The following is a 25,746-nucleotide window of genomic DNA, read 5'->3' on the forward strand; positions in this document are numbered from 1 at the left end:
TTTACCTGCCTACCTGCTTCACAGACAACAGGTAATCCAAAACACAGCAGTTTCTCTGCTGTTTAACCTTCAGAAGAGCACTCCCACATCTCCAGGTCTCAACCAACTGCATTGTTTACATGTTAGCAAAAGTATTATTTTCAAATCATTAATGCATGCCTATCGGCCTTTTCGAACACCGGCCCTCGTTATCTGAACAAAAGAATTAAGGGGTACCAGCTCTAATAGGAACTTAAAGTCTAATAAAGCACACCGGATACTGGCCCCCTCGCTTCAAAAAATCTAGACGAGGTGGTGCATCTTTCTTGGTATGTACAGCCAAAATATAGAATCTTCTCCCTGTGCAGCTCAGGAGTTTAGGGAATAAATTGGCCTTTCGTAAATCTCTGAAGGTGTATCTCTATAGTCAGTAACCTTATATGTCACCTCCTAGTTTCATGTAGTAAAGCCGAGACACTCCTCTGAGTAGCTGAGCACTTTACATGTTACATCATTCAGTTACATCACTCATAGTTAAAATAGATAATTTAGGAAACATTAAGCGACAACTAAACACAAATTACTCCGTAAGATTCTGAACGATTCTGAAAAACTATTTCAGGCATGGAATACATGTGCTTCTTAAATGAAGTGTTTTCCCCACAGTTGTGCAGTATTAGTGAAGTAAAAACTATGGTGTACTTACTGAAAGACCAACTGCTCCCAATTTCTTAAACTCTTTTGCTCTATTACGTTGAGCTTGAAGTCTTCATTTAATTTCTTCTTAGTATTCTCCAGAGAGCTTTTAGCATCACAATTTTTCTCATCCTCCTCTTTTTCAAGGTGTTGCTTGCAGAATACAAGCTCCTTTCTGTGCTCCTCCAATACCTGCTGCAGTGGCAGTCTTGGCACAGGGACCTTTAACAAGGCCTGCATAATGACTACGTTCTGAATGCGCCTTAGATTGTCAGTAGCTTTGTCTGTCAAGCTGCACTTCAGCTCTCTCAGCTCTTCCGTGGCCTCATTATCAAGCTTTTCAACAAGCTCCTCAAACTCCAGGCTGTGATCAGTGAGCACCTTGCGCCAGCAGTTCAAGTATTGCACAACATCTCTAGCAGTTCTTAAAGTATCTTGGACTGAGGTCATCTCCTTTCTCTGCTCCTTCAGCTGATTAGTTTTAAGGGAAAGTTGAACAGTTAATTATTAGTTTTAAAGGAAAGTTGAACATTTAATTATTAGTTTTAAAGGAAAGTTAAACAGTGAAATGTGGTTAACCCACTGTAAATAATTCCACTTCATATGTATCTGTCACTTTATTCACATTCTACTTTTCTTCGCACCACAACACTATTTTAAAAAGAGCCTCTATATTTCAATACATCAAAAACATAATGTTTTTCCTTTAGACGCTTTTTTTATAGACACTATGGTTCATTAAATGCAAGAACAAACGTCAAAAAAGGCTGAAATCGTGGTAGTTACACATTTATTATGAGACAATATGAGTTCCAAGACTACAAGGATCTCTGCAGTGCACATTTTCCTAAAACAATTAGAAAATAATTTTATAACAGCTGTTTTTGAATTTTCTGTTAAGAGACGGATGAAAGATATAATTTCTGCAATAAAAACGATTAAGCAACAGAACTGAGGGTGCTTCCCAAAAGAAAAAGAAAAACCGAATTCCCGCTAATACCATAGGCGTTAACCGTTACCGCCATTTATGGACGGTGAACCAGCACCTTTATTTGTGAAAATCTGGTGGAAACATTGTTGCGCTGGTTGTTATTCGATGTATCCTTCACATGCAAAAGGCTGTTGGGGCTATCTTTGGTATAACTGTATGATGAAACGGGTATGCTACACACCACCTGGTATTAACCCATTCAGTTTCCAACTACTCATATGGGTGTAACGGTGCAGGATGGGTACATATTTGGTACCCGGTTCCTGAACATTTTGCCTGCTCTGCATTAGAACGTCTGGGATTACCGTGAGGAGTAATGCGATGCCAGAATTTTATCTGACTGAAATACTGCATTCTAAAAACAGTACAATAACACCACACCATTGGAATAATTAACAGAAAATGTACACTAAACTGAAAGATATTTTTGTAAACGATATTTGGGACACGATATTTATGTCAATCAACATTTCTCACTTCCATATTCTGACAAACCACCATATGCAAAGAGATGAATGATGTTATTCTTTGTCCACATGCTGCAGTGTCTCGCTAGCATTGGGTACAACAATGAAATGTAGACTTCTGAAGTAGTGTGGATAAAGATGGTTTATTCCTGCAAGATGCACCAGGCATCCAAATGTAACAACTCGCCAACTCCAAGCGCCAATGGAACAAATCCAAGCACCCCCCCCTACAGAATTCTGGAACCCAGACTCCAATAGGATAGAGCATTCCATGGGAAAGAGAGACTGGAACGCTGACCCAGTTGCCACAGTCGTCTAAACTCCAGATAATCAGCCGATGCAGCCATGATCCATGATTGTTTCAGGGATTTTCTTGCACGGCTACAGTAAATAAAATGTGTTTCTCCATGAATCGGTAGTTTGATTGCATTTTGATTAGCAGTGAATGCTTTGTTAAGGAAATTGAATAGATCATCTAATTCAGAAGAAGTATTTTTCGCTATCGTCAGTACACATTTTTGTGAGCATGCTATAATAAGAATAGACTTTGAAGTTGTTTAAGATGATTTATCTAGTATTTTTCTGGTATTTCTAGATTATTTCTTATTCGCCTTGCAAGGTGTCAACAGATGGCAAAGAGAGAGGTTTTACTAAGTGAAGAACATCTGCATGTCTTGTGTTTCAGTAGCCTGATCACAATCTTTGGCCAGGCACGATGAATAGGTGCATCAAGGGGGCATGAATAGTAAGTTTGAACTGATTTTTTAAATTGTAAAAGCTTTCAAATACTATGTTATCCCTTTATCCCTATTCGTCTCATGTTGCTGCTTTACATACCAAAGTTAACCTAGCAGAAAATGTTTGTGCTCGTCCTCTCCCCCTGCTCTCTCCTCCGCCCTGCACTCATCTACCGTCCGCTCTCTTCCTGAGATGTCCTCGAAGACCCACTCTTTACCCGCCCATGGTATCGTCCCTCCTCTTCCATGGTAACACTCTGTTCTATCATTCCGTGCGTCATATTCTTGCAGCGCTATGGCCGGTGTAAGTTTATTAGGAGATACGGCCCAGTTTGAACAAACTCTCTGAGTCGTTGCACGCAGCTATTTCCTCATTCGCTCCACTGATCCTATGGTTAGCCAAGGCCCTACCGCACTTTCCTTCCGTATTCCCCACAGAAGCACGCCGTTCCTTTGTACTGATCTGGTTCCCCAGTTTGCTTTACGGCTTGCCTTCTCTTCTGGTGTTATTGCTTCACACTCGCCGTATCGGCGTTTTTACTTCCGCTACTTCTCAGGCAGTGCGTTAATTCCCCTTGTACGCGGGGTCCTCGAGAGAAGGACAGCGCTGGGGTCCTGCAGTGTGTTTGAGCTGAATGTTTACAGGAATTCAAAGGTAAACGTTCCCCGCTTCCTAACGCGCGGAAGTGCAGGCACTTCTGCGTTAGACCTGGGCCTTTTCTTACGGTGTTCCACCTATGTTTTATACCCATGAGTGCCCCGGCGGTCGGCAGCGAGCGGTGCCACTTCTGCTGTGAGTACCAGCAAGTTGTGTTTCTTGAGGCTGCCAAACCTAAGAGGGTTATACCGAGAATGTAAACGTTGTTTAATAAAATAGTTCAAATTGCAATATTTGATAATCTGCCGGCATTGTTTATTTGATATTAACTGCAATTGTATCCACCGATAAAAGACTCTGCCAAAGTTCCTGCCTCGGACTCCGAGTTTAGATCATGCAGTTGGTACCTTAGCGTTAACCAATTGCAACGACACCGTAATTGGCGGGTCGTGGGGTGGCAGTGTAGTATAATTCGGTTCACTGGTGCAGTTGTTTGTATACCGTTTGTATAGTAGATTGTCATTACTCTGCTTTCGTGCAGACCGCTGTTTGTGTACTTTGCACTAGCTGGGAGTCTGCTCATTCACTACTTTCAGGAGATGAGTGCCAGTCATTTTAGATAAAAGGGCTGACTATTCCGTACTAAAATGTATACAGTTATGCTTTGTAAGCAGAGGCCTTGGGGGAGGGAGTGTTTGGGGGGGGCGGTGTTTGTGTGTGTGTTTGTGTCTCCAATCTGTATTATGTCGCTTTTATTTTTTTCAAGCTCTTCGAGCCAGCGGGGTGCGGAGACGCCGGCATCCTAAAAACGGGCCCTGAAATGATAGCTATAGAACAATGTCATGAGCAATGCCAATAGCTCTAACTTTAACAATGCCGAGACCGTTGCATTGTAAATGCTTGTTAACCAATCCTGCTGGGGTGGCAATTCCACAGAAATGGTTTAATTGAAGCGTGGTTTGAAATCTTTAATCCTTCCTTGTGATCAAAATCAAGCCACACTGAACGTGAGGTGACACACTAAACCTGCAGGAAAGGAGGTTCCTCAGAGTGCATACATAGTTATAAAAAAATGTGTATGGAAACTTGTGCCCAGCTGTACTTTGTACCATTCCTTGAGCTCCCAGGTTAAGGATGTCTCTTCTGACATCTAGTGCATGCCGATTCTGAAAAGAATTGCTTTTCCCTAGCCAATCCTGGGAGGACAGCTTTCCTATGACTTTTTTCCTTCAGTATTACTCAGTAAGACATTTCCCGACATCCCCCACATTTGCTTTGTCACCTGTAAAAGTCGCATTTCTTTTTAACCTGTAAAAGCACAGTCAATAAAAATATTTTTTGAGAATGGACTAAAATGTTACTTAAAGCTGGTTTATTACAAGAATTATATTCCAGTAAAGCTGATGCTAGATGTCTGGGCCCAATTTTTCAGAAACTATCAATCTGTGCACCAACTAAAAAGATGAAGAGATCAACCAACCCATTTTTCAGCTGTTGCTTGATTTTTCTGGTCACAAAGTTTACCACCCTTTTCATTCCAAATACATTCAACAACAGAACCTTAATGGTATATCTGTCATTGGTCACTGCCCTCCCACACTTCCAATGCGTTTGTCAACTTGAAGTATGCAAAAAAAAGTGATGGTTAGAATGCTTGAATTAATCTCACCCATTGGTAATTACTCAAGCCGCATCCCTGTTCATTGTTTTTTTTACACACCAGGCCACGTCAGTTTGGTCAAGACTAATACAAATTGTTCTTGAACTGGTCCTGGGCTGCTTGTGTTCCAGGTTAGGGAGGACCAGGTCTGGCAGAGAGGGCTGGGCTGTTCTCATTGGATCAGGGTCAAGACCGATCTGCACATGACTGGGTCTAAACTGAGGTAGAATGGAGGGCTAAAAAACGATGGACTGGGATGTGGTTTGAATGATTGTCAGAGGCTGAGATTAATTTGAGCATTCCATCCATCACTTTATTTTTAGATGCTCTAAATGCTTTTATCAAGGCATCCTGGGGGACTTCATCACCAGAAAGTTTCTTTGTTAGGCAAGTCATGAGAGTAAGTCTTCCAAACTCTTTGTCTAGACTTCGATGGATGTGAGGTGATGCCACAGTGCCCCCCTGCCCCCCCCCCCTTCAATCAACTGAGGTGGAAAAAGATGGCCAACTCTTTTTGGAAAATTCCTCCTAATGCTAAATGTAGTCCCCAACAGACCTTCTTCTTCAATAAACTCCTGTGTAATAAACAAATAGGATAGCATTTTTAAGGCTGTGTCACAAGTGCTGCAAGATTAAATGCGATCTTGTGGAAGCTGCTTGCTGCCAGGCTGCCTCACTCACCAGCCCACTTCTTAAATAGACTGTCTCACTTCCAAATGCAGCAAGGACCCAGGACTCTGGTTATTACTGGATCAAAGATTCAATCACTACCACTCTTATGCACTACTTCGTTGACCTCTGCACTATGTCTGAAAGGCTCACAGGCAACTGCAAATGATAGCCTGGCATTCAGAAGCACATTCAGAAGCACAGACACACAATAGCATTGGAGCATCTAGCAGATGTCTTTCTTTGTGGATGATTCTGAATCGCAGGCACCCAACCTCTATTATACCACCTGTTTAGCTCCACAGCTCTACATCTACATCAAGATGAACAGCCCTCATTCAATTTTTAGTCACCAGCGAATTAAGCTAAATAACACATCTTTCTACTTCCCATTCTGGCAGCACCCCTAACATACTAAGTACCTCCGCCTGGGAAACTGTTGTCCGCTTCCACTAAGAAACAAGGGGTGATGGCATTTGCTGCCCATAGATAAGGCAGAAGCAGGGGTGATCATCAATGAGAAGCACTTAACTTCCCCTGCTGGCACCTACTTATCACTGACCACAGACCCACAGCTCCAGTAGATTAAACTGATGATTACAATCTTGGTCATCCTTGACTGACAGCTGCACCCACTTTGTCTTCTAGCCTGGAAAATCATCACCCGGCTATCAAAGTATAATGGTTTCAATGAATTACATAAGTATTTTATAAAAAGCTGTAATACAAATCTGAACCTCTGCCTAATTCATAACCTTTGCATACTGTTAACTAGCTGACATCAGATAATCATGTTACAAGCAAATTAGGAAAAAATAGAGTACAGATCAAATGGTATGCTGTGTGTGGTCACAACAATCATATTTGCTTTACATTTAGTTTATGCACTTGAGATATAAATGTAGTCCAGCTTACCTTTTGTAACATTAGTCGCTTTCTCTTGATATTCATTTTCTGATGAAGTTTTCTCTTCTCGCTTTTTAAATCACTATCCAAATTTTGTTTCAAAGAATGAACTTCAGTCTGGGCCTGATCTAGCAGAACACCTGAGTGGTGTTCAGTCATGTGGCCGGCACTACAACAACAACAATAAACATGTCAAGATGAAAGGTTTTTTTTTTTAAGTACAAAGAAACATGCACCCTCAAACTGGGATTCAAGGCATACTTCTACTACAGTGATGGTGGAATGCAGTTAAGTTACTGTCAATTAAGCATAGATCAGAACACATCTTTAACACAAATATTATAATGATAAACAATCATGTCTCTGAATAATGACAAGGTTCATCAGCCATATCTAGATTCAAGTAGGCCATCGGAAATCCCAATTTATTTTCCATACTACAGTGGAAAGAAAGAAACTGGCCTAAGACAGAGACCAATACAATTCTCATACATGAGTTATGAATTTGTTTGATATTCTATATAAATACAGCACTCACAATAAAGGAAACATAACTCACAATAGAAATGCTGAGAAGTGTCCTACCTTTATTACAGCTAAAACATGAAATGAATCACAGAAGAGCCCAGATTCTAGCTTGGCTGCCCTACTGCAATATAGTCCACAAAGGCATGTCACAGAAAGACTTACAAAACTCCAAAGAATACAAAATCAAATAGTTTTTAATTTGAAGAAACAAACAAATAACACCAGCCCTTAACAAACTTACTGGCTCATGGTGGAACAGCGGAGAAAATAAAGATTTCTGTGATCCACTTGGGCAGACACCCCTTAAGCATTTAACTATCCCCAGAAGTCATCGGACAAGACTCACTGCATTTCAAATACTACCCTGATGGCTGGAAAGCATTACTTGACTCTCATGGCAAGCGCTTGTGTGATTCCTGCCAGACATTTGTCTACTTTAAGGCTTTATGACAAGCCATGACACTTTAGCTTCCAGGATGTGTGAAAGCTTCTCAAAGATTAAATTCCAAAACATGGTTTATGGAACATATTTATTACAATGTTGGTTATTTTTGTATTTGTATTTCTAGGAACTTGATGACTAGATAATGTTTTACATCAAGAGACAAAACGTTATGAAAAATCATCAGAGCAAGGGAGCTTGCTTATGACACTTAGTGGACCCGCATATGAGACTATAACACAGAAGCATACTTCAAAGAGTCTTTTAGAGCATGATTGGACAACACAGGGACCAATCACATCACGTGCCCCTACACCTTTTTTTTTCCAAGGGGGAAGCTGCTAATACAGCTTTCCTGGTGTCTTCTCCCACTGAATCAGTTACTAACCTTTTGTGTGATTAACTAGATTTGCAAAGTGGCCTTGGTGATGTTAGGGGTCGTGCTTCCTGTACCCTATTTATCCGTAAAGCGGATGTTACAGTAGAAAACTCCAACTCCCAGAATGCCTTGCTAGAGGGAGTATCTTGTATGCCTTCCCATGCTGCACCACAATAGATCACATGACTGCTACCGGCATATAGGCTGCTGGCTCACAACCACGAGTGCTTGGCCTTGCTTCCTGCTTTAGGACCACGCCCCCTTGACTGTTTGGATTCTACCCGGACCCGTTCCTCGTCTTTTCCCTGTTTCCTGCGTATTAGAGGAGCCACAAAACCAACGGAACAACACGTTTCAAGTCCTCGGTGAGTTGGGTTGAGTGTTGAAGTCTCTAACTACGAGCCTCTGTATTGATTCGCGCGTTGGAAGCGCGCTCTGAGAACATTTCCTGTATCGCTAGCGCGAGGAAGCGCTGTGGAGGTTTTTGTCTGCTTTTGTTTATTTAGCGCTGGAAGCTCACTTTTGAGAACATTATTTGTATCGCTAGCGCGAGGAAGCCCTGTGGAGGTTTTTGCCCGCTTTTTGTTTATGTGCGCTGGAAGCGCGCTCTTGGGAACCTTACCTGTGTAGCTAGCGCGAGGAAGCGCTGTGGTAATCCCTGCCTGCTCCTTTTGGTTAGTGCGGTTTCGCACTAGATCCCTTGCCAGTTGTTCCTCCCCCCCAGCGCTGGGACGCGTTGGTGCCTCACAATGTCAGTGAGCTTGTGATTGAAGGCTCAAATCTTTATTGGGACAAACAGTCTTCTTTTATTAACAATGACATTCAGTACAGTCAAATCAACGGCATCAAGAAAGGACTATTGCTGAAACCAAGGTGGATACACTACTCTCTGCGAATTGTAAAACATTGTATTTCCTCTTCGTGAAGTGTGCTTGATTCCTCCAACAACCCCCCTTCTTATGTGAAGTCTGCCTTCTTTCCACTGGTGTTGTATAGAGGCACCGTTTCCTGTTTTAAGAAGAGTCCTTAAAGCCACGTCCCCAGGTCTGATTGTGTGAGTATGAGAAGGCATAGAATGTACATAAAGTAGCGGGGAAGCTCATGAGGGATTAAGACTTACGGCTACCTTGTTGTTTGTGTCTCCTTGTAGGAATCCTTACTTCCCTGCCTGACATCCCCGACAGAAGACCTGGTGGTCCTTTCTGGTCTCTTCGCCCTCTAGGGGGTCCATGTCTTCCTCTAGTGTGTATACACCTATAGGGGTCTGGACCCTGTGAGAGCGTAAAGACACTATCTTCGCTCCCGTGGATCTTGGATTCTCTGTCGTCGGACCCAGAACCGGACAGAAGACACAGGTATTTTACCAAGGATCTAAATAAAAAAACTAATAAAATATATGTTAGAAAATATATATTCTACATATATCTGCTACCAAGTGTTACCATCTAGCAGAAACAGAAAGTACTTCTTAGAAGCTTACAAAAATTTGTGAGGTGATTGGCTGTACTGTACTCTTCTCATACTGTGGTAAATATTTCATTACCGGTACTATTTTTTATGCAGTAAAGTCTAGTAAGAATAACTCAGTAAATATAAGAGGCAGAATCCGTGGTATTAGAGGTTGTAAAAGGCTTTATTCCTCTACAAAGGAAATACAATTCGAATTGCAGGCTTCACACTCCATCACCATGAGGGTTCAGGAAGGAAGGCGATACATTATTGACAGGTAATCAGTTTTATAGGAAATGCATTATAGTGTAACAGATGCAGGAGGCGTAACAGTTGATAAGAGAGATAAAATATGCATACGTAACCAAAAAAGGCGTAAACATGGGTGTAACTAAAATACGTCACTAAACATGATGTCACAAATGGGTGGATCCATAAGAGAATCCTGCAATGTCAGCAGAAATATTTGGCAGAGATGCGCGCGCAGCCGCATGACGTGTGATTGACGTGCAACTAGAGGGTGAAGGGGATTTGACATTTAGCTCTACATGTGGAGACAGAAGTCTGGGGGTTATGTCAACCTAATCCCAAATCATATCTAATATCCTATGTTTAAAGAACTGTGTTATCCAAAAGGAAAGGCCTCTCGGACGGAATCTATTCTATACTGACTGTTAGTGCGTGTACGGGCGTCTAAGTGTCTACATGAGATGCGAGGGGGCAGGAATCTTCCATGGTAACAGGGGCTATGAATTACTTGCACGAGGACAGTGAGGCCTGGCCCCTTGCACGGTAGCTGGAGAAATGTTTACCTAAACTACTAGACAGGAATGCATCGAATGAGGAGCGAAGCAGATAATCTTGAAGGTGAAATACAGTTTTTGGCAGGCAACAGGCTGGATCAGGCACCGTTAGCCGCGCAGGGAGTAGGACAAAGTTCATGGATACAGATGTAGGCTCGGGCTGGAGCTTCCAGAGACAGAAAGCAGAAAAAGCTTGATGGCAGAATTCAGGGCCTACTCGCCTGAATCTGTAAAATGTGGAAAGTGAACCACATAAAGTCGGTGGCCTTTCATACTTAGGAATGGAATATCTGACTCATTCATGGTGGATCTGAAAGAGGACATGTTGACGGTGGACGCACATATATTTGCGTCTTCAAAGCTGGAACTGGAGGGAACATACATGTACTTGTAGCATGCACATGGAGCCGTTGGGGTCTACGATAGGGGACATAACTGATCACAAAATTCATATTTCCTCATTCCCTCCTTGTCCCCTACGGACCCTCAGGAGATATCGATCTTCATCAGTCCATCGATCTGTTCATATAGCATCATTTGTTCTTCTTTCTTCTTCCGGGATTTTGAACGAAAACTTGGAGGTGGGATACACGATGTGGCACACAGGCCACAAATCGCTGGCCCACATTGTAGACATAAGCAGCAACTGAATAGTATGAGAAAGCCAATACCTAGGAAGGATAGGATCCTCCATCCCCAGGCTGACAATACGCCCCAGAACCAACCGGACCAAGTCCAGGTGCCTGGACTCTGGTGTATCTGGCTTATAATCTTATGAAGGCGGGTAATGGCTTTATATACTGACGGCGAATTTTCTGGTATGAAAATGCAGCAACTTGATCCGATGACCCTACAGGCTCCGCCCCTATCGGCTAGGATGACGTCAAGGACAAGACGATTTTGAAGCACAACAATCCGCATAGCAGACTGCTCTTCTGTTAAATTGCCTAAGGCGGACGTAGTCTCGTTTACAACTGCTTCAAGGGTTCTAGTTAATCTACGTATCAGCTTACTATTAGTGACTGTTCCTATATAGGGAAAGAAACCTTTATTGAAATCTGTGTATTGTTCCCATGCGGTTTCAGTGTAATCGACAATCGGGAGATCTCTCTGCTGTCTATTGTGTACTAAATGGGTATTTCTGTGATAATCAGGAGGAGCTAGGAAAACAGGTGGCAAAAGAAATGCTATGTAACAGGTACCATCCCAATCTAGAGGTAGGCATATATATGCGGTCTGGCCACATATGAAGTAGGAATGACGGGAAGCTCTAAATGTAGACTTGCCTTGATCACTGAATTTTATTACAGTGGTGCATTTACTATGGCCCATGTGTATGGAACCATTCTTTCTTACACATAATTCCCCTTTTACTGGGAATACTGACATGGCGGGCAAGATTGGTGTAGCTTCAGATTCAACGTTCAGGATCATGAGGTTAAGTGTAAATTACCTAATCCATATACTTCATTTTCTAGATCAGTTCCTGTTCTTTTAGGAAGTCCCTCCTTGTTAGGGAAGCAGACTTTAAGCAAAACTAGGTTCAGGTTTCCCCATACCCAATTGTCTTGATAAACTGCGGAATTTGAATCTAGGGAATTAATCAAACTAAACCATGCTCCACAGGAGCCATTGTGTGTGAACGGATATGGAAAGAGGGGCAAAACTCCCTTATAGTTCTGATAGGGAGGGAGTCGGCCACATATCCAACAATTTGTGGCATTGCTGGTCTGGTGGGAATGATGTAACATACTAATGAATGTGTTGTTGCGCAGCGCAAATCTATAGGACAACTCATGCGGAGGTAATTCGCTAAAAGAATGTTCAGCAGTAACATTGTAAGCACGTTTAGAAATAGGGTAATACATATGCAGCAATATACTAAAAATGATGATCAGAAGACTTAGAGAAAACAAAATTAATAATGTTACTGTGCAGTGACTACGAAGTGATTTACAATACGCATGCTTTTTAAACTGCATCTGTTGATTTCTTTCTCTATTCTGGTCTAGAGGATACATGTCAGAGACAAATTCAACCGATTCACCTTGGAGAGGACTTAAACAATCAAATTGTCTGACTTACTAGACCTTAATTTTAGTTTATAGAGTTCAGTTTTCATGGGTTCAACCAAGGGGAGCTTTGAATCAGTCTGTGAGGAAATGCAGGGCTTAGTGTCCACACTGGACGGTAGTCCATAAAATTTCTTGATATGACTCGAGTGCAACCACCCTTTACGTCCCTCGATCTTCACGGCTGTCCTTGTTGCCAGTAGGACAAGCTTTGGCGATCTCCACCTAGGCTCCAGTTGGGTCTTCCGGTCGAAATTCCGCACTAGGACCATATCACCTGGAACCACGTCATGGGGCTTTACCTCAGTGTTATCGGGAAAAGCTGCAGCTACCTGTGAACGACAAGATTGTAGTGCAGACATCAAGGAAGCCAGGTAATCTGTCAGCATATTACAGTCAACATCAGTGATTTTGCGAGGTATAGGCGTCCCCCACATATTTGGCGGTCTACCGAAGATCACCTCGTACGGGGATAGCCCTGTTCGAGAATGTGCTACCATTCTCATGTAAAAGAGTGCAACTGGTAAGGCTACTATCCAATCGACACCTTTTTCTCTACATATTTTGGACAATCTAATTTTCAGAGTTTGATTATGGCGTTCCACGAGACCTGCTGCCTCAGGATGTCGGACACAGTGGAATTTCCATTGGTAGCCTAATAAGAGTGAAACGTGTTTCATTAGTTCCGATGAGAATGGCTGGCCGTTATCTGAGTAGACAACACGTGGCAAACCATACCGTGGGAAGAATTCTCGAACTAACTGTTTGGCAGTAGTCGGGGCAGTGTAATCTGAAACCGGGTAGGCTTCTGTCCAACGGGAAAGAGCACAGACAACTACGAGAACATATTTGAATCCTCGACATCGTTCCATCTGGATATAATCCATCTGGAGGACTTCAAAAGCATGATCGGGAGGTTGAAATCCACCCTGCTCTACGGGAATGCTTTTACCTGGATTTAACTGACAACATATCATACAGGTACGAACTTTTTGTTTAGCTGCGGCTCGTAGATGTTTGTTGAACCAAATGTGTTGAATGCTGTCTAGCATAGCTTTTTCTCCTAGGTGCGCTGGACTGTGTATTGTGTTAATGATGACTTGAACCATGGAGTCGGGAAGAAACCATATAGATTTTTCCTTCGTCATCCATCCTTGATCCGTTTGGATCCCTCCTAATTCAGTCCATTTCTTTATTTCTTCTGGTGTAGCATGTGTCTGTATGTCAATTATATCAAGGGCGGGATCCTTAACTGTCATGCAATGTGTTGGTGTCAGAACTATTGTCTTTGTCGCGTCAGTTGTATGAGTCTGGTTCTGAGCAGTCTGTTTAGCTGTTCTGTCAGCTAGGTCATTACCCTGAGAAATGATATCGGTAACTTTTGTATGGGCTTTGCATTTCATAATTGATATCGCAGTAGGTAGATGAATCGCGTCTAATAGGGCTTGAATGAGGGGTCCGTGTTGGATGTGGGCACCGTGAGAAGTTAGATAACCTCTCTCTCGCCACAGCACGCCGAAGTCATGGACGACTCCGAATGCATAACGTGAATCTGTGTATATGTTGACTTTCTTATCTTTTGCTTGAATACAGGCTTGTGTCAGAGCAATGAGCTCTGCTGCTTGAGCTGACAAAGTGTTAATACAATTTGTTTCAATGACTTCAGTGTCTGTTGTGACTGCGTAAGCGGCCACTAACTCTCCTGTACTTGTTCTCATACATGAACCATCTACATATAATGTCAAGTCTGGATCTGATAAAGGGATATCTGTCAAGTCTTGTCTTGGTTTCGTCGTGATAGTAATGACTTCGACACAATCATGTGCCAATGGATCTGTTCCGCCTACTGGTAACAGTGTGGCAGGATTTAACGTATTACAACGTCTGATTTCTATGTGTGGCTGAAACAATGTTAATTCGTAACCGGTGAGTCTCGCTATAGTCAAGTGTTGTGTTTGTGTGCGGTTCAAAAGAACCTCTACTGCATGTGGTACATGTACTGTCAATTGATGTCCTAACACTATGGCATCGCTTTGTCTGATTGCTAAAGCTGTTGCTGCCACTGATTTCAGGCACGCAGGAAGAGCCTGAGCTACTGGATCTAATGTACTAGAGAAATAAGCACATGGTTTGTGTGATCCTGCTTGTCCCTGAGTGAGTACTGACAAGGCAGTACCTTCGCGTTCTGTAACAAAGAGTGTAAACTGTTTATTGTAACATGGTGTTGCTAAAACAGATGCTTGGCATAAAGCTTTCTTTAAGCTTTCAAAAGCATGTGTGTGTTCTTGAGTCCAAGGGAGGACAGTCGATGTGGCTGCCTCCTGTGTTGTCAACTGGATGAGTGGTTTTGCGAGAAATGCATATTGAGGGATCCACTGCCTACAGTACGAGGTGAGGCCTATAAAAGCCCGTACCTCCTTTTGTGTCTTGGGTGGTGGCATGTTAGCGATTAACTGGATGCGGTCGGGTGTAAGCTGTCTTCCCTCCTTGGACAGCGAGTGCCCAAGGTAAACAACTCGCTGGACACAGAATTGCAGCTTAGATGGGGACACCTTGTGCCCCTTGTCAGCCAAAAATTTTAAAACCGTCAGTGATGCTGTTTCACATTCAGGTTCGCTTCGGGCGGTGATCAGCAGATCATCGACATATTGAAGCAAGGCAGTGTTAACTGGCATGTGGATACTGTCAAGTTCTCGTTTCAGTGCTTGGCTATAGATGCTGGGGCTTTCTGTAAATCCTTGAGGTGCGCGTGTGAATTTAAAACTTCGTCCATTTAAACTGAATCCGAACAGATATTGACTTTCCGGATCTATTGGGACGCTAAAGAAAGCATTCTTGAGATCAATTACAGTGAAGAACGTTGCTTCTGAGTCAATAGCAGTTAGTAATGAAGAGATATCTGGGACCACAGGGTATTGTGGTACAATACATTTATTTAATTCGCGCAGATCAATAACTAATCGATATACTGGTGGTGCTTTTGGATCCGTTCTTTTAAGAATCGGAATTATCGGGGAATTGCATATATTGGAGTCGGTTTCTACAACCACTCCTTGTGCAATGAGCTCGTCAATGATTTGCAGCAAAGCCGCAACAGCATCTGGTGGTAACCTATATTGTCGCATTCGTGGTAGTACTACTCCTGTTTTTAGTGTGACTCGATATGGTGTAATGTTCATGCAACCAACATCAGTGGGGCCTTGTGCCCATAAATGCGTAGGTAAACTCTGCAGTCGGTGATCCATGTCTCTGGACACGTAGTGACCTTTAAAATCACGTAAAAATAATCGTACTCCTTCCGGAGAACAACATATTATAGCTCCTAGAGCTTTCAATGTTTTTATACCTAACAAGTTTTCTGGACATGATTTAGTAAGCAATAAATCTGTAGTACGTGTTAATGGACCAACCGTGAGTGGAAGAGGCTGCGTTACTTCGTTAATGATAGGCTTTCCTGAGAATCCAAGGGAAATATTCTGTGAGCCTGAGAGGGGTGCCCCTGGAACTTCACTGCGTCGTATAGTTGTTCTGCTTGCCCCTGTATCAAGTAAAAACTTTCTGTCTTCCCCTAATAGTTCACTATGTACATAAGGTCCCTCTTGGTCTACAGGAACCTCAATAAGGGGTAAGCCAACTTCCCTCTCTAGGCTATTTCATGTGTATCGCTGATAATCGGGATAATCTGCTTGTGCATACTGGTACATCTGTTGCGTTGTTGCTTGTGTGGCAGCAATAGGCTGCGCTTGTGGTGGTGCTACGGTCTGTTGTGGAGCTGCTTGTTGCGGAGCTAGTTGTTGCGGAGCTGACCTAGGTTGTACATGCTGAGGGATTTGTTGTTGATTCTGATCCTGTCTAGGTGGACGTGGTCTTTCTTGGGTTCTACCTGTGGCAATGTTATGTTTCAGGACTGGACAATCGTGTATATAATGACCTTGTTGTTTACAATAGTTGCATGTCCCTTTCGTTGGACCTGCGGAATCACCCTTTTGATGACCATCAGCTGGAACTGACTGAGCAACAAGCATTTTCATTTTTGTATCTTTCATACGTCTTTGTTCATGTTCTTGTTCTTCCCTAATTCTATTGTGGTGATATTGTAACATCTGTAACATCTGTGATGGGGTGTTACCCTGCCAGGTACTCTCAAATTTCAATACTCTATTCTTAACTTGCGGCAGAGAATTTTCAACTAATTTTGTCACAAACAGATGTGGATATGACTCACTACTTGCTTTTATGCCACTATTTATACCAAAACATTTTTCAAATCGGGAATAGAAATCACTAGTGTCTTCATCTTGCTTTTGTTTACAGGCTGAGATTGCACCCCAGTCCTCCTTTTTCGTAGTTAATAAACGTGGCAGTACCTGCACTAGTAATCCTGGTAGTGCTGTAGTCTTTTCCCCAAGCCCTGCTCCTGCAGCTCGGGCCTTTTCTTCGTTTTCTAATGCTGTCCAATCTATCTTTTGGTCTCCCACCTCCCATTCCTTTTCTTTGAGTTTCTCGTAAACACCGGCAGGCATTAACACTTTCAGTATTTTCATAATGTCGGGGTAGGTATACTCTCCCATGAGTAGCATGTCTTTTATCTCACGGTGGAAACCTGCTGGATCCTTGTCATGGCTGGGTACTACTTTCTTCATTTCTAATAATTCGATTTTAGTTATAGGCGTGTATACAAACACGCGTGTAAAGTTATTACCTTCACCCCGGATTGGGTGTACTTCGCGTAACGGATTCAGTCTATCTATGTGATACATTTTTCTTCCCATAGTGGGAACTGAAACGTGTTCTGGGCACACGAAAGTTATATACTGGTTTCGAAATTCTAGAATTTCTTTAATCAAATCAGTACCTGACCCTCTCCATTTATTCGTGAGTAGTTCTATCAATATGTCAGGTAAGGGTCCTGGATCGGAGTGTTGGCTTTTATATAATATAAGGAGGTGTTGAATCATGTATATACCAGCTAAACGCTGTTCGTCTGGGGTAAGATTCAGAAACGTGTGTGCTAGTGCATCATCACTGTATTTGTCGGGGCTGTCAGCCCATTGTACTGCTGACCTGGCTAATTCTTGTTCATCCATGGAATCGAGCATATGGTACCCCCTTCGGTCTCGGAGTAATTTATCAGCGGCTTGGAATAGGTGTTCAGGGGACCTTGTATTTAACATAGGGGTTTGAAAATGTCTATTACATTCTGGACGTATCGAACATATCGGATCATTGAAGCCTCTAGTATTATTATGGGGTCTTCCTCTACCTACGTAAGCTATCGTTTCTAATTGTTCTGATTCTTGCTCCTCCTCTTCCTCTGATTCAATTCTGTCTGCCTCTCGTCTTTCTTTATGTATTCGTTCTATTTCCTTGCGGATCTTTCGACACATAACTACTATGCATGACTGTTTATCATGTTTCTCGTCTGATATATTCTGACCCCATTTGACAAGTTTTTGCATGGTTTCATGATCTGCCCCAGGCCTGTCTTGGTTCCTGATCACGCAGTTTATGAAAAAACGTAGTAGTTGTCTTTGGACATCCACTTTCTGGTATTCCATAGCTTCGATAATACTTTCTGGACCTCGCCCTGTTTGGACAAAGCGATATATATCGTCTAGGTGTTCAACCATCCCTGGTATCGTCATTAAATACAATGTAGCTCGTCGTATACGTAGTGATGATATGAGCAATCTGTCCTGTTTACCTGGTACTGGGTCGTATCTACAATCCACAAGCTGTTCTTTAAACATGTCGGATGTCGCTAGTTGAGGTGTACGCTGGAGTGCTAAATCTCTAAGGGTCTGTTTATTTCGTGGCGGTGTGGCAAACATGTCTGTCGTACCTCCTGTAGCACCATCTGAGGTGCTGGACAAGAAAGGATTCGTTGGACGTAGGATAGAAATTGTGGATGCGGGAAAAACAGTAGAAACGGTCGGACCCGTGGGAATGGGCGTAGGAATTTGTTGTTGCGGGGATACAGACGGATGCTCTTGGTGTTGTGCACCATCGGCAAGCGGTGTGTGTGGTATGGTATTAGCATACTCGGGAGCTACGTCATCTAAATAGGAGGAAAGGAAAACGTCCTTTGCTGTTTTGGGATGTGCTTTTATCGGGAGCAATGGAGGAGTCAAGTCTTTTGGTATTTCCGGGGTAGCCTTAGGTAGTCCTTCGGCCAGAAGAGGATACATACCATTCATAAGAGTGTTTCTTTGTCTATCTACTTGTTCTGTTTTTACTCGGGTACCTTCCTCTATTAATAAATTTTCTCGGGTTTTATTTGAATTCTCCCTACCTTTCTCTTCCTGTCTGAGCGCTTTTTCTGCACGTCTATATGATTCTTTACGCCATAATTCAATGGCATCTTTCTGTGACTGTCTGGCTTTCTTTTTCCATAATTCTTCTTCTACTCTCATGATGCAATCTGCATCCCAGGTCCCCGCTGCGGGCCATCTCTGACTCTCTGGTAACTCTTTGGTGTAGTCCAACCATAAATCAAGAAATAACACGGCATCTAGGCCATGCTTATGATACATAAAGTACCCTGGAGTGTCCCTAGGTGGGATGGGAACAGCTTCTTCGAGTACCCCTTTTCTGGTTTTGATCTGTCTTAATTTCGAAAAGAGTGGCATTTTTAGATCTTATTATTAGAACACACTTAATACAGTAAACACAATAATGAACAATCATTCACACCACAATATGTAGAACGTATTAAACATTTAACATTTGACTGTTTAACGAACGATGATAACTAATAAACTCGTTACTGACATAATACTAACACTAAATAATACTTAATTATATGCAAGACATACTAGATATACTGCTAAACAGTACAGATACACTGCTAAAACAGTGCAGACCGGATTTGTGTACCCAAACCCGTCTTGACCGGCACAGACTATGTGCACGTTTAAATGCCTCCCCGACAATGGTACTCACCGGGTAGCGCGGAACGGAAGGCCTCGGAACGGAACTGAAACTGGACCGGACTGGACTCGACTCGACTGGACTCGGAACTTCGGAACCTGGTGGGCCTCTGTATACCTCGGATCTTGCTCTCTCAGCTAGGCTCTGGTCGGGATACTTCGCACTTCTCACCGCCTCGTCTGGGTGTTGATCGCAGCCTCAGTCACCCCCGCTTGGCCGGAGGGAGATACAGGAAATCCTGCAGGTACGCGTTTTTGTCCGTTCAGCTGTGGCAGGAGACCGGGCCTGCAACGCACCTCCGGCGCGTGAGATGAGAAAGTGGCCCTATTCGGGCGCCAATTTCTGTGGTAAATATTTCATTACCGGTACTATTTTTTATGCAGTAAAGTCTAGTAAGAATAACTCAGTAAATATAAGAGGCAGAATCCGTGGTATTAGAGGTTGTAAAAGGCTTTATTCCTCTACAAAGGAAATACAATTCGAATTGCAGGCTTCACACTCCATCACCATGAGGGTTCAGGAAGGAAGGCGATACATTATTGACAGGTAATCAGTTTTATAGGAAATGCATTATAGTGTAACAGATGCAGGAGGCGTAACAGTTGATAAGAGAGATAAAATATGCATACGTAACCAAAAAAGGCGTAAACATGGGTGTAACTAAAATACGTCATTAAACATGATGTCACAAATGGGTGGATCCATAAGAGAATCCTGCAATGTCAGCAGAAATATTTGGCAGAGATGCGCGCGCAGCCGCATGACGTGTGATTGACGTGCAACTAGAGGGTGAAGGGGATTTGACATTTAGCTCTACATGTGGAGACAGAAGTCTGGGGGTTATGTCAACCTAATCCCAAATCATATCTAATATCCTATGTTTAAAGAACTGTGTTATCCAAAAGGAAAGGCCTCTCGGACGGAATCTATTCTATACTGACTGTTAGTGCGTGTACGGGTGTCTAAGTGTCTACATGAGATGCGAGGGGGCAGGAATCTTCCATGGTAACAGGGGCTATGAATTACTTGCACGAGGACAGTGAGGCCTGGCCCCTTGCACGGTAGCTGGAGAAATGTTTACCTAAACTACTAGACAGGAATGCATCGGATGAGGAGCGAAGCAGATAATCTTGAAGGTGAAATACAGTTTTTGGCAGGCAACAGGCTGGATCAGGCACCGTTAGCCGCGCAGGGAGTAGGACAAAGTTCATGGATACAGATGTAGGCTCGGGCTGGAGCTTCCAGAGACAGAAAGCAGAAAAAGCTTGATGGCAGAATTCAGGGCCTACTCGCCTGAATCTGTAAAATGTGGAAAGTGAACCACATAAAGTCGGTGGCCTTTCATACTTAGGAATGGAATATCTGACTCATTCATGGTGGATCTGAAAGAGGACATGTTGACGGTGGACGCACATATATTTGCGTCTTCAAAGCTGGAACTGGAGGGAACATACATGTACTTGTAGCATGCACATGGAGCCGTTGGGGTCTACGATAGGGGACATAACTGATCACAAAATTCATATTTCCTCAATACGTACACTGTCCATGTCCGACTCTCAAGTTCAGGTCCAGAAATTCTGTTATACTACAACGATTATGGCATAGTCAGAGATGAATGGTATGTGGCAGATGATAAAACGTTTGTGTAATTTTCTTTTATGTATTATTACATCAAAATCCAATTTACTGTTGTCTCGTCTATGCAAACTGACTAGGTAATTATTATAGCACTCACTGCAAACTGAATTGTAAGCATTTGATTGTTAGTTTAGAACAAAAACATTAAACATCATCCTAATGGATCTACCTACACGGCAACTATTCATTTTTGCAATAGTATGTATTCTTTCAGTCATAAAACAATTTGACTATTCTCTTGCATGCATAACTGAATAACTGAAGGAAAGCCAAAATATTTTACTGTTCATGCTATTGGTTTTAAAGCTAAGCTATCTGTACATTCTAGGAAAAACACAAAGGCCACATGAGCTTTTTATCGATGTGACAATCATGTTCACATGGCTAATTATAAGGAGTGTCCAGCAAATAAAGTTCCTCTGTACAAACTGTAGGAGAAAAGGGCATTTGGCAAATATCAACCGTCAAAACTAATGAGGTTACTGCAGAATTCAATAATATTGACTTGCAAATGAAGAATGATGTAAACTGTGTGAGTGAAATAGACTGTGCTCATCCTATCATTACTCTGAATTGGGTAATGTGAGTATGATGGATTCTGGCGGCAGACTTCCATTAATATCAGACAAAGTTTATGAAGAAAGGTTTAAGAATATAACTTCTCGCAAAGATCCAGATGTGGAACCATATCGTAATGGAGGGAAGCCGATTGAGGGTACTTTGAGTAATGTCACAAAAGGGAAAGTTTATGCTCCTTTATGTAGAGATACTATCCTCTCTGAGCCACATCAACAATTATTATTTATATTATTATCGTTGTTGATCACAATTCTGTAGGTCAACTGCAAGTTAGTTATGTTACAGATTTGGGAGGTGACACAGTGGGTTTATTCTTGAAGGTGTTTTCTGATAAGATTGGTTGCCATAATGTATATTCCCATCACATCAGATTGAAAGAGAATGCTATTCCGCTGGCCAGTAAAGCGAGGAACTGAAATGCTGCCAAGGCTGAGATTGATCAATTGTGTGCCAAGAAAATCATTAAGCAGGTGGAGTCAACTGAGTGGTTGGCTCCAGAGATAATAGCAATGGCGACATCAAGCTCTGACTTTTTCGCAGAGTTTTGAAAAACAGAGTTGTTGCAGGTAGGTATCCTTCATCTAATATCATAGAAACTGTCAGTGTCCTTGCTGCGGGAGTTATTTTACCACCTTAAAACTTAAATCAGAATATCATCATATCCGATTGTCAGAGGAATTCAAAGACTTAACTGCATTTATCATAGCTTTTCATATTTTCCAACTTAATCACATGGCTTTGCATTGTACTCCACTGCATCTGTTTTTCAGAGGACCATGACTTGTTTGTTTGACAATATGGTTGGTATAGAATTTTTCCAAGATAACATCTTGCTTTTTTTCTAAATTTGTTGGGGTTCCTTAGTGAAAAGGTTTTTAACTCTCAATGCTAGAAAGTGTAAGTTTGCAAAAACTGGCCTAAATTTCTTAGGTCATATAATTTCTGGAGAAGGTATTAAACTTAAAATAGAATTGAATAACAATTTCAAATTCTGCACACTCCAAATAAAAAAGAAGAACTGCAGACCTTTCTGGGATGGACAGAATTCTACTTTGGTTTAATCCCGCATTTGTTAGTAAAACAGACGTCATTCACCAATTGTTAAAAATAAGGAGTACTATGCATAATTTGTTTGTGTTATGATAGTTTACAGAAAGCTCCTAGGTTGAGTAGTGTCAAACCAGGACTTCCTTCTGCTCATATAACAGATGTCAATGAGAAATGTCTGGGGGCTATATTAAAACAGGAAAAGAGAGGAGTTGAATGTACCACTGAATGCGCTTCTTGGGTTTGCTTGAAGCATAATGCAATTTTTCTACCAGATGGGAATCTTTAGCTGTGTTTTAGATCACCATGAAGCTTAAGACCTTTCTGTAAGGTATCAACTTTAAGGGTTTTCAGAATATAAACCTCTGCAATAGGATTTTGGCAGAAGAGGACCTTTTTCTTTATTGTCTAGGTTTATTAAACGGACAGTAGCCATAAGGGTTGTTCAGATTATTGTTAAATACTCACAGATTGCTTTACATAAGGCTACTCATTGCCTTTCTAGATTAGTCAGGGACTATTAGGAAGTGGGGAATGTCATGAATAAATGGTGTTCAGAGGATAGTATCAATGTCTGTTCGATTACTGAAGGGTGCATCACAGAAAGTGAGTGGTTATCTGAGTTAGGTGATAAAAAGTCCATAATTGGTGGACTAATAGTAGGAACCTGGAACATCTCAAGTTATTTGAGAGAGTGAGGAAGGACCTTTCCATAAATGAGGGTTTCCTTCTTCGTGCTGCAAGAAGGATTGACCAGTCACCTTAAGATCAGGTTTGATTGAATTTGCTCATGCTGGTCACCAAGGAATCTGCAAAACCAAATAATGGATTATTGAAGGCCAGATATGGAATTGACTGTGGAAAGGAATTTAGGATTGTGTAGAATGTAATCACAGTGCTATGATCAAAAAGACTAGAACACCTCCCATGATGTGTACAGAATTGCTGATCAGTCCTTGAGAGGAAATTTCTTTTGCTGTCTTAGGGCTGTTACAAGGGGGCTCTTGTGCTATCTACTTTGTTGTGTTAATGGATATGTCCTCTCGGTGGCAAGAGGTAGCTGTGGTGAATGACAACTACCTAATCAGTTGCTAGGTTTTAGAACTAATGTGTTCAGAAAACAAAGCAGTAAGGGGCCATTTCTTACTGGTCATAGGGGTTCAATTGACTGTGTGAGGAAGGAATCATTTTTGGAAGGGGTATAACTCACACACAATGCTTCCTTTACCATCTCCAAACTAGTAGTACCCACAAGACATTTAATATGATGTTGAAAGAGAGTATGCAGTTCGCCATGAGTTTGGGAAAGGATTGGAAAGAAAGGGTTAAATTAAGCATTGAAGCTTTTAGATACACATCTCACTCCGCAACAGGATTCACACCGTTTGAACTGCTCAAACAAAAGAAGCCCTGTACTCTGATCTGTCCATCAAGGGTTAAAGAGAGTCTTGCAAGATGCGAAAATTATGATGAAGATCTTGCACGCACACAAGAAAGAGAGTTGTCTAAGCAAAAGTCTTGGAAGGTTAATTCTGACATGAGAAAAGCAGCTGGTAATCATTGTGTGAGTGTTGGAGATATGGTTGTTGTAAAGCCAGAAACCGGTCCCAGGATGCTTGTTTCCGGTCCAGGGAAGACATGGCTTGGCAGTTCGGGCTGGACTGTTCTCATGAGGCACAGGGTCAGACTGATTTGCATATGGCCATGTCTGAACTGGGGTGGAAGAGTGAGCTAAAGAATGATGATGGATTAAACCCAGATCAGTTGACTGGGGGTGAGTGCTTGCATTGTTCAACACTCTGCCCATCATCCCCTTTGGTTTTGCTTTGTTCGCCCTAAGTTGGCAGGGTATGCCCAGACGTGGGTCCCGTGCTCACTTTGCCACTGGATTCAAGCTAGTCTGGCTGATTGGCTAGAAACTGGTCCCAGGATGCTCGTTTCCGGTCCAGGGAAGACATGGCTTGGCAGTTCGGGCTGGACTGTTCTCATGAGGCACAGGGTCAGACTGATTTGCATATGGCCATGTCTGAACTGGGGTGGCGGAGTGATCTAAAGAATGATGATGGATTAAACCCAGATCAGTTGACTAGGGGTGAGTGCTTGCATTGTTCAACACTCCGTCTATCATCTCCTTTGGTTTTGCTCTTTTAACTGTGTATCATGCTATAATGAAAACAAAGGATGTCACATATCTATATACTTACTGCATGGAGATTGGTCAAGGGAATGCATGTAAAAGAAAGAGCTAGCACCTCTTTCATTATGATCTCTTGATGGAATTCCTTTGTGGCTTTTCTCCTTCTGATAGAAGTAGGATTGTAGGAGTCAAATAGACTGTGGTGTGAGGTACATCAGCCCGTCGGGTCAGCAGAGACAATAGCACGCACTCTTGGTGGAGGATCACGTATCAAATTTTGAGATGCCCGCTAACTAAGCAGAATCTCTGTGCCTTCAGTGAAACCACAAGTGCTGCATCTCCACTGAAGGCAATGAACTTTGCTGAGAAGACACCTGCTCAGCAAAAATTTGCATTTGTTTTCAAGAAACAAAAAACAAAGAAGGTGTTTGTTTCTTAAACAGAATATCTTCTCACTGAGCTTTGGGGCAACTGTTGGATTTCCCTGCAGAAGACTGTCATGCTTTGCATGGCAGTCACAGCCTTGCAAATCTAGTGACTGTTGCTGCTCCTTAAATTGGGTCGGGTGACTGCAATTATGGGCTGATGGACATGTAGAAGTTAGGCTGTCAGGTTCGAGGTTTCTCGTGATGCAGCCAGCAGTGGCTCCAAATTCAGAAACCATGCAGTTACCCTTCTTCTATATAGGTAATGGATACCATGAGTTTGAAAGGGCAGGAGTGCTGCGGAATTCCGTAGATGCTCTTACTCTACCAAATGTGATCAATTGGGTTATTGGTCGACGGGGTGAAACCCTACTCAAGTAACAACCACAATCATCGTCAGACTGAACCATAAGAAGTCACCAAATTAACTCTGGTATCTTGCTTCAAAAGCAGTCAGGCTTACCTAGAGGTAAAGTGTAAAGTATTTATGCAGCACACAAACAATAATGTGAAAACACAAGAAAACATCCCACAGGAATCTAGACAAATAAAGTAAACATTAACAAATAAAATGAAACCAGAACAACAAAAATCCACTCAGCAGACTAGAG

The 25,746-nt window shown here is 42.3% G+C and overlaps 1 protein-coding gene across 3 annotated transcripts in view; it reads right to left on the bottom strand.

Moving 5' to 3' along the window:
• EVC2 (EvC ciliary complex subunit 2) overlaps positions 1-25,746 on the bottom strand; it is a 608,136-nt gene that overhangs the window by 349,936 nt on the left and 232,454 nt on the right. For all 3 annotated transcript variants that reach the window (XM_085642436.1, XM_085642435.1, XM_085642434.1), the window contains exons 13-14: positions 6,713-6,872; positions 686-1,146 (exon numbers count right to left, since the gene is read on the bottom strand). In XM_085642436.1, the coding sequence (XP_085498562.1) occupies positions 686-1,146; positions 6,713-6,872 (621 nt within the window). The remainder of the gene's footprint in view (positions 1-685; positions 1,147-6,712; positions 6,873-25,746) is intronic.

Source organism: Triturus cristatus, chromosome 2_2 (assembly GCF_964204655.1).
Source record: "Triturus cristatus chromosome 2_2, aTriCri1.1, whole genome shotgun sequence".
Taxonomy (NCBI): Eukaryota; Metazoa; Chordata; class Amphibia; order Caudata; family Salamandridae; genus Triturus; species Triturus cristatus.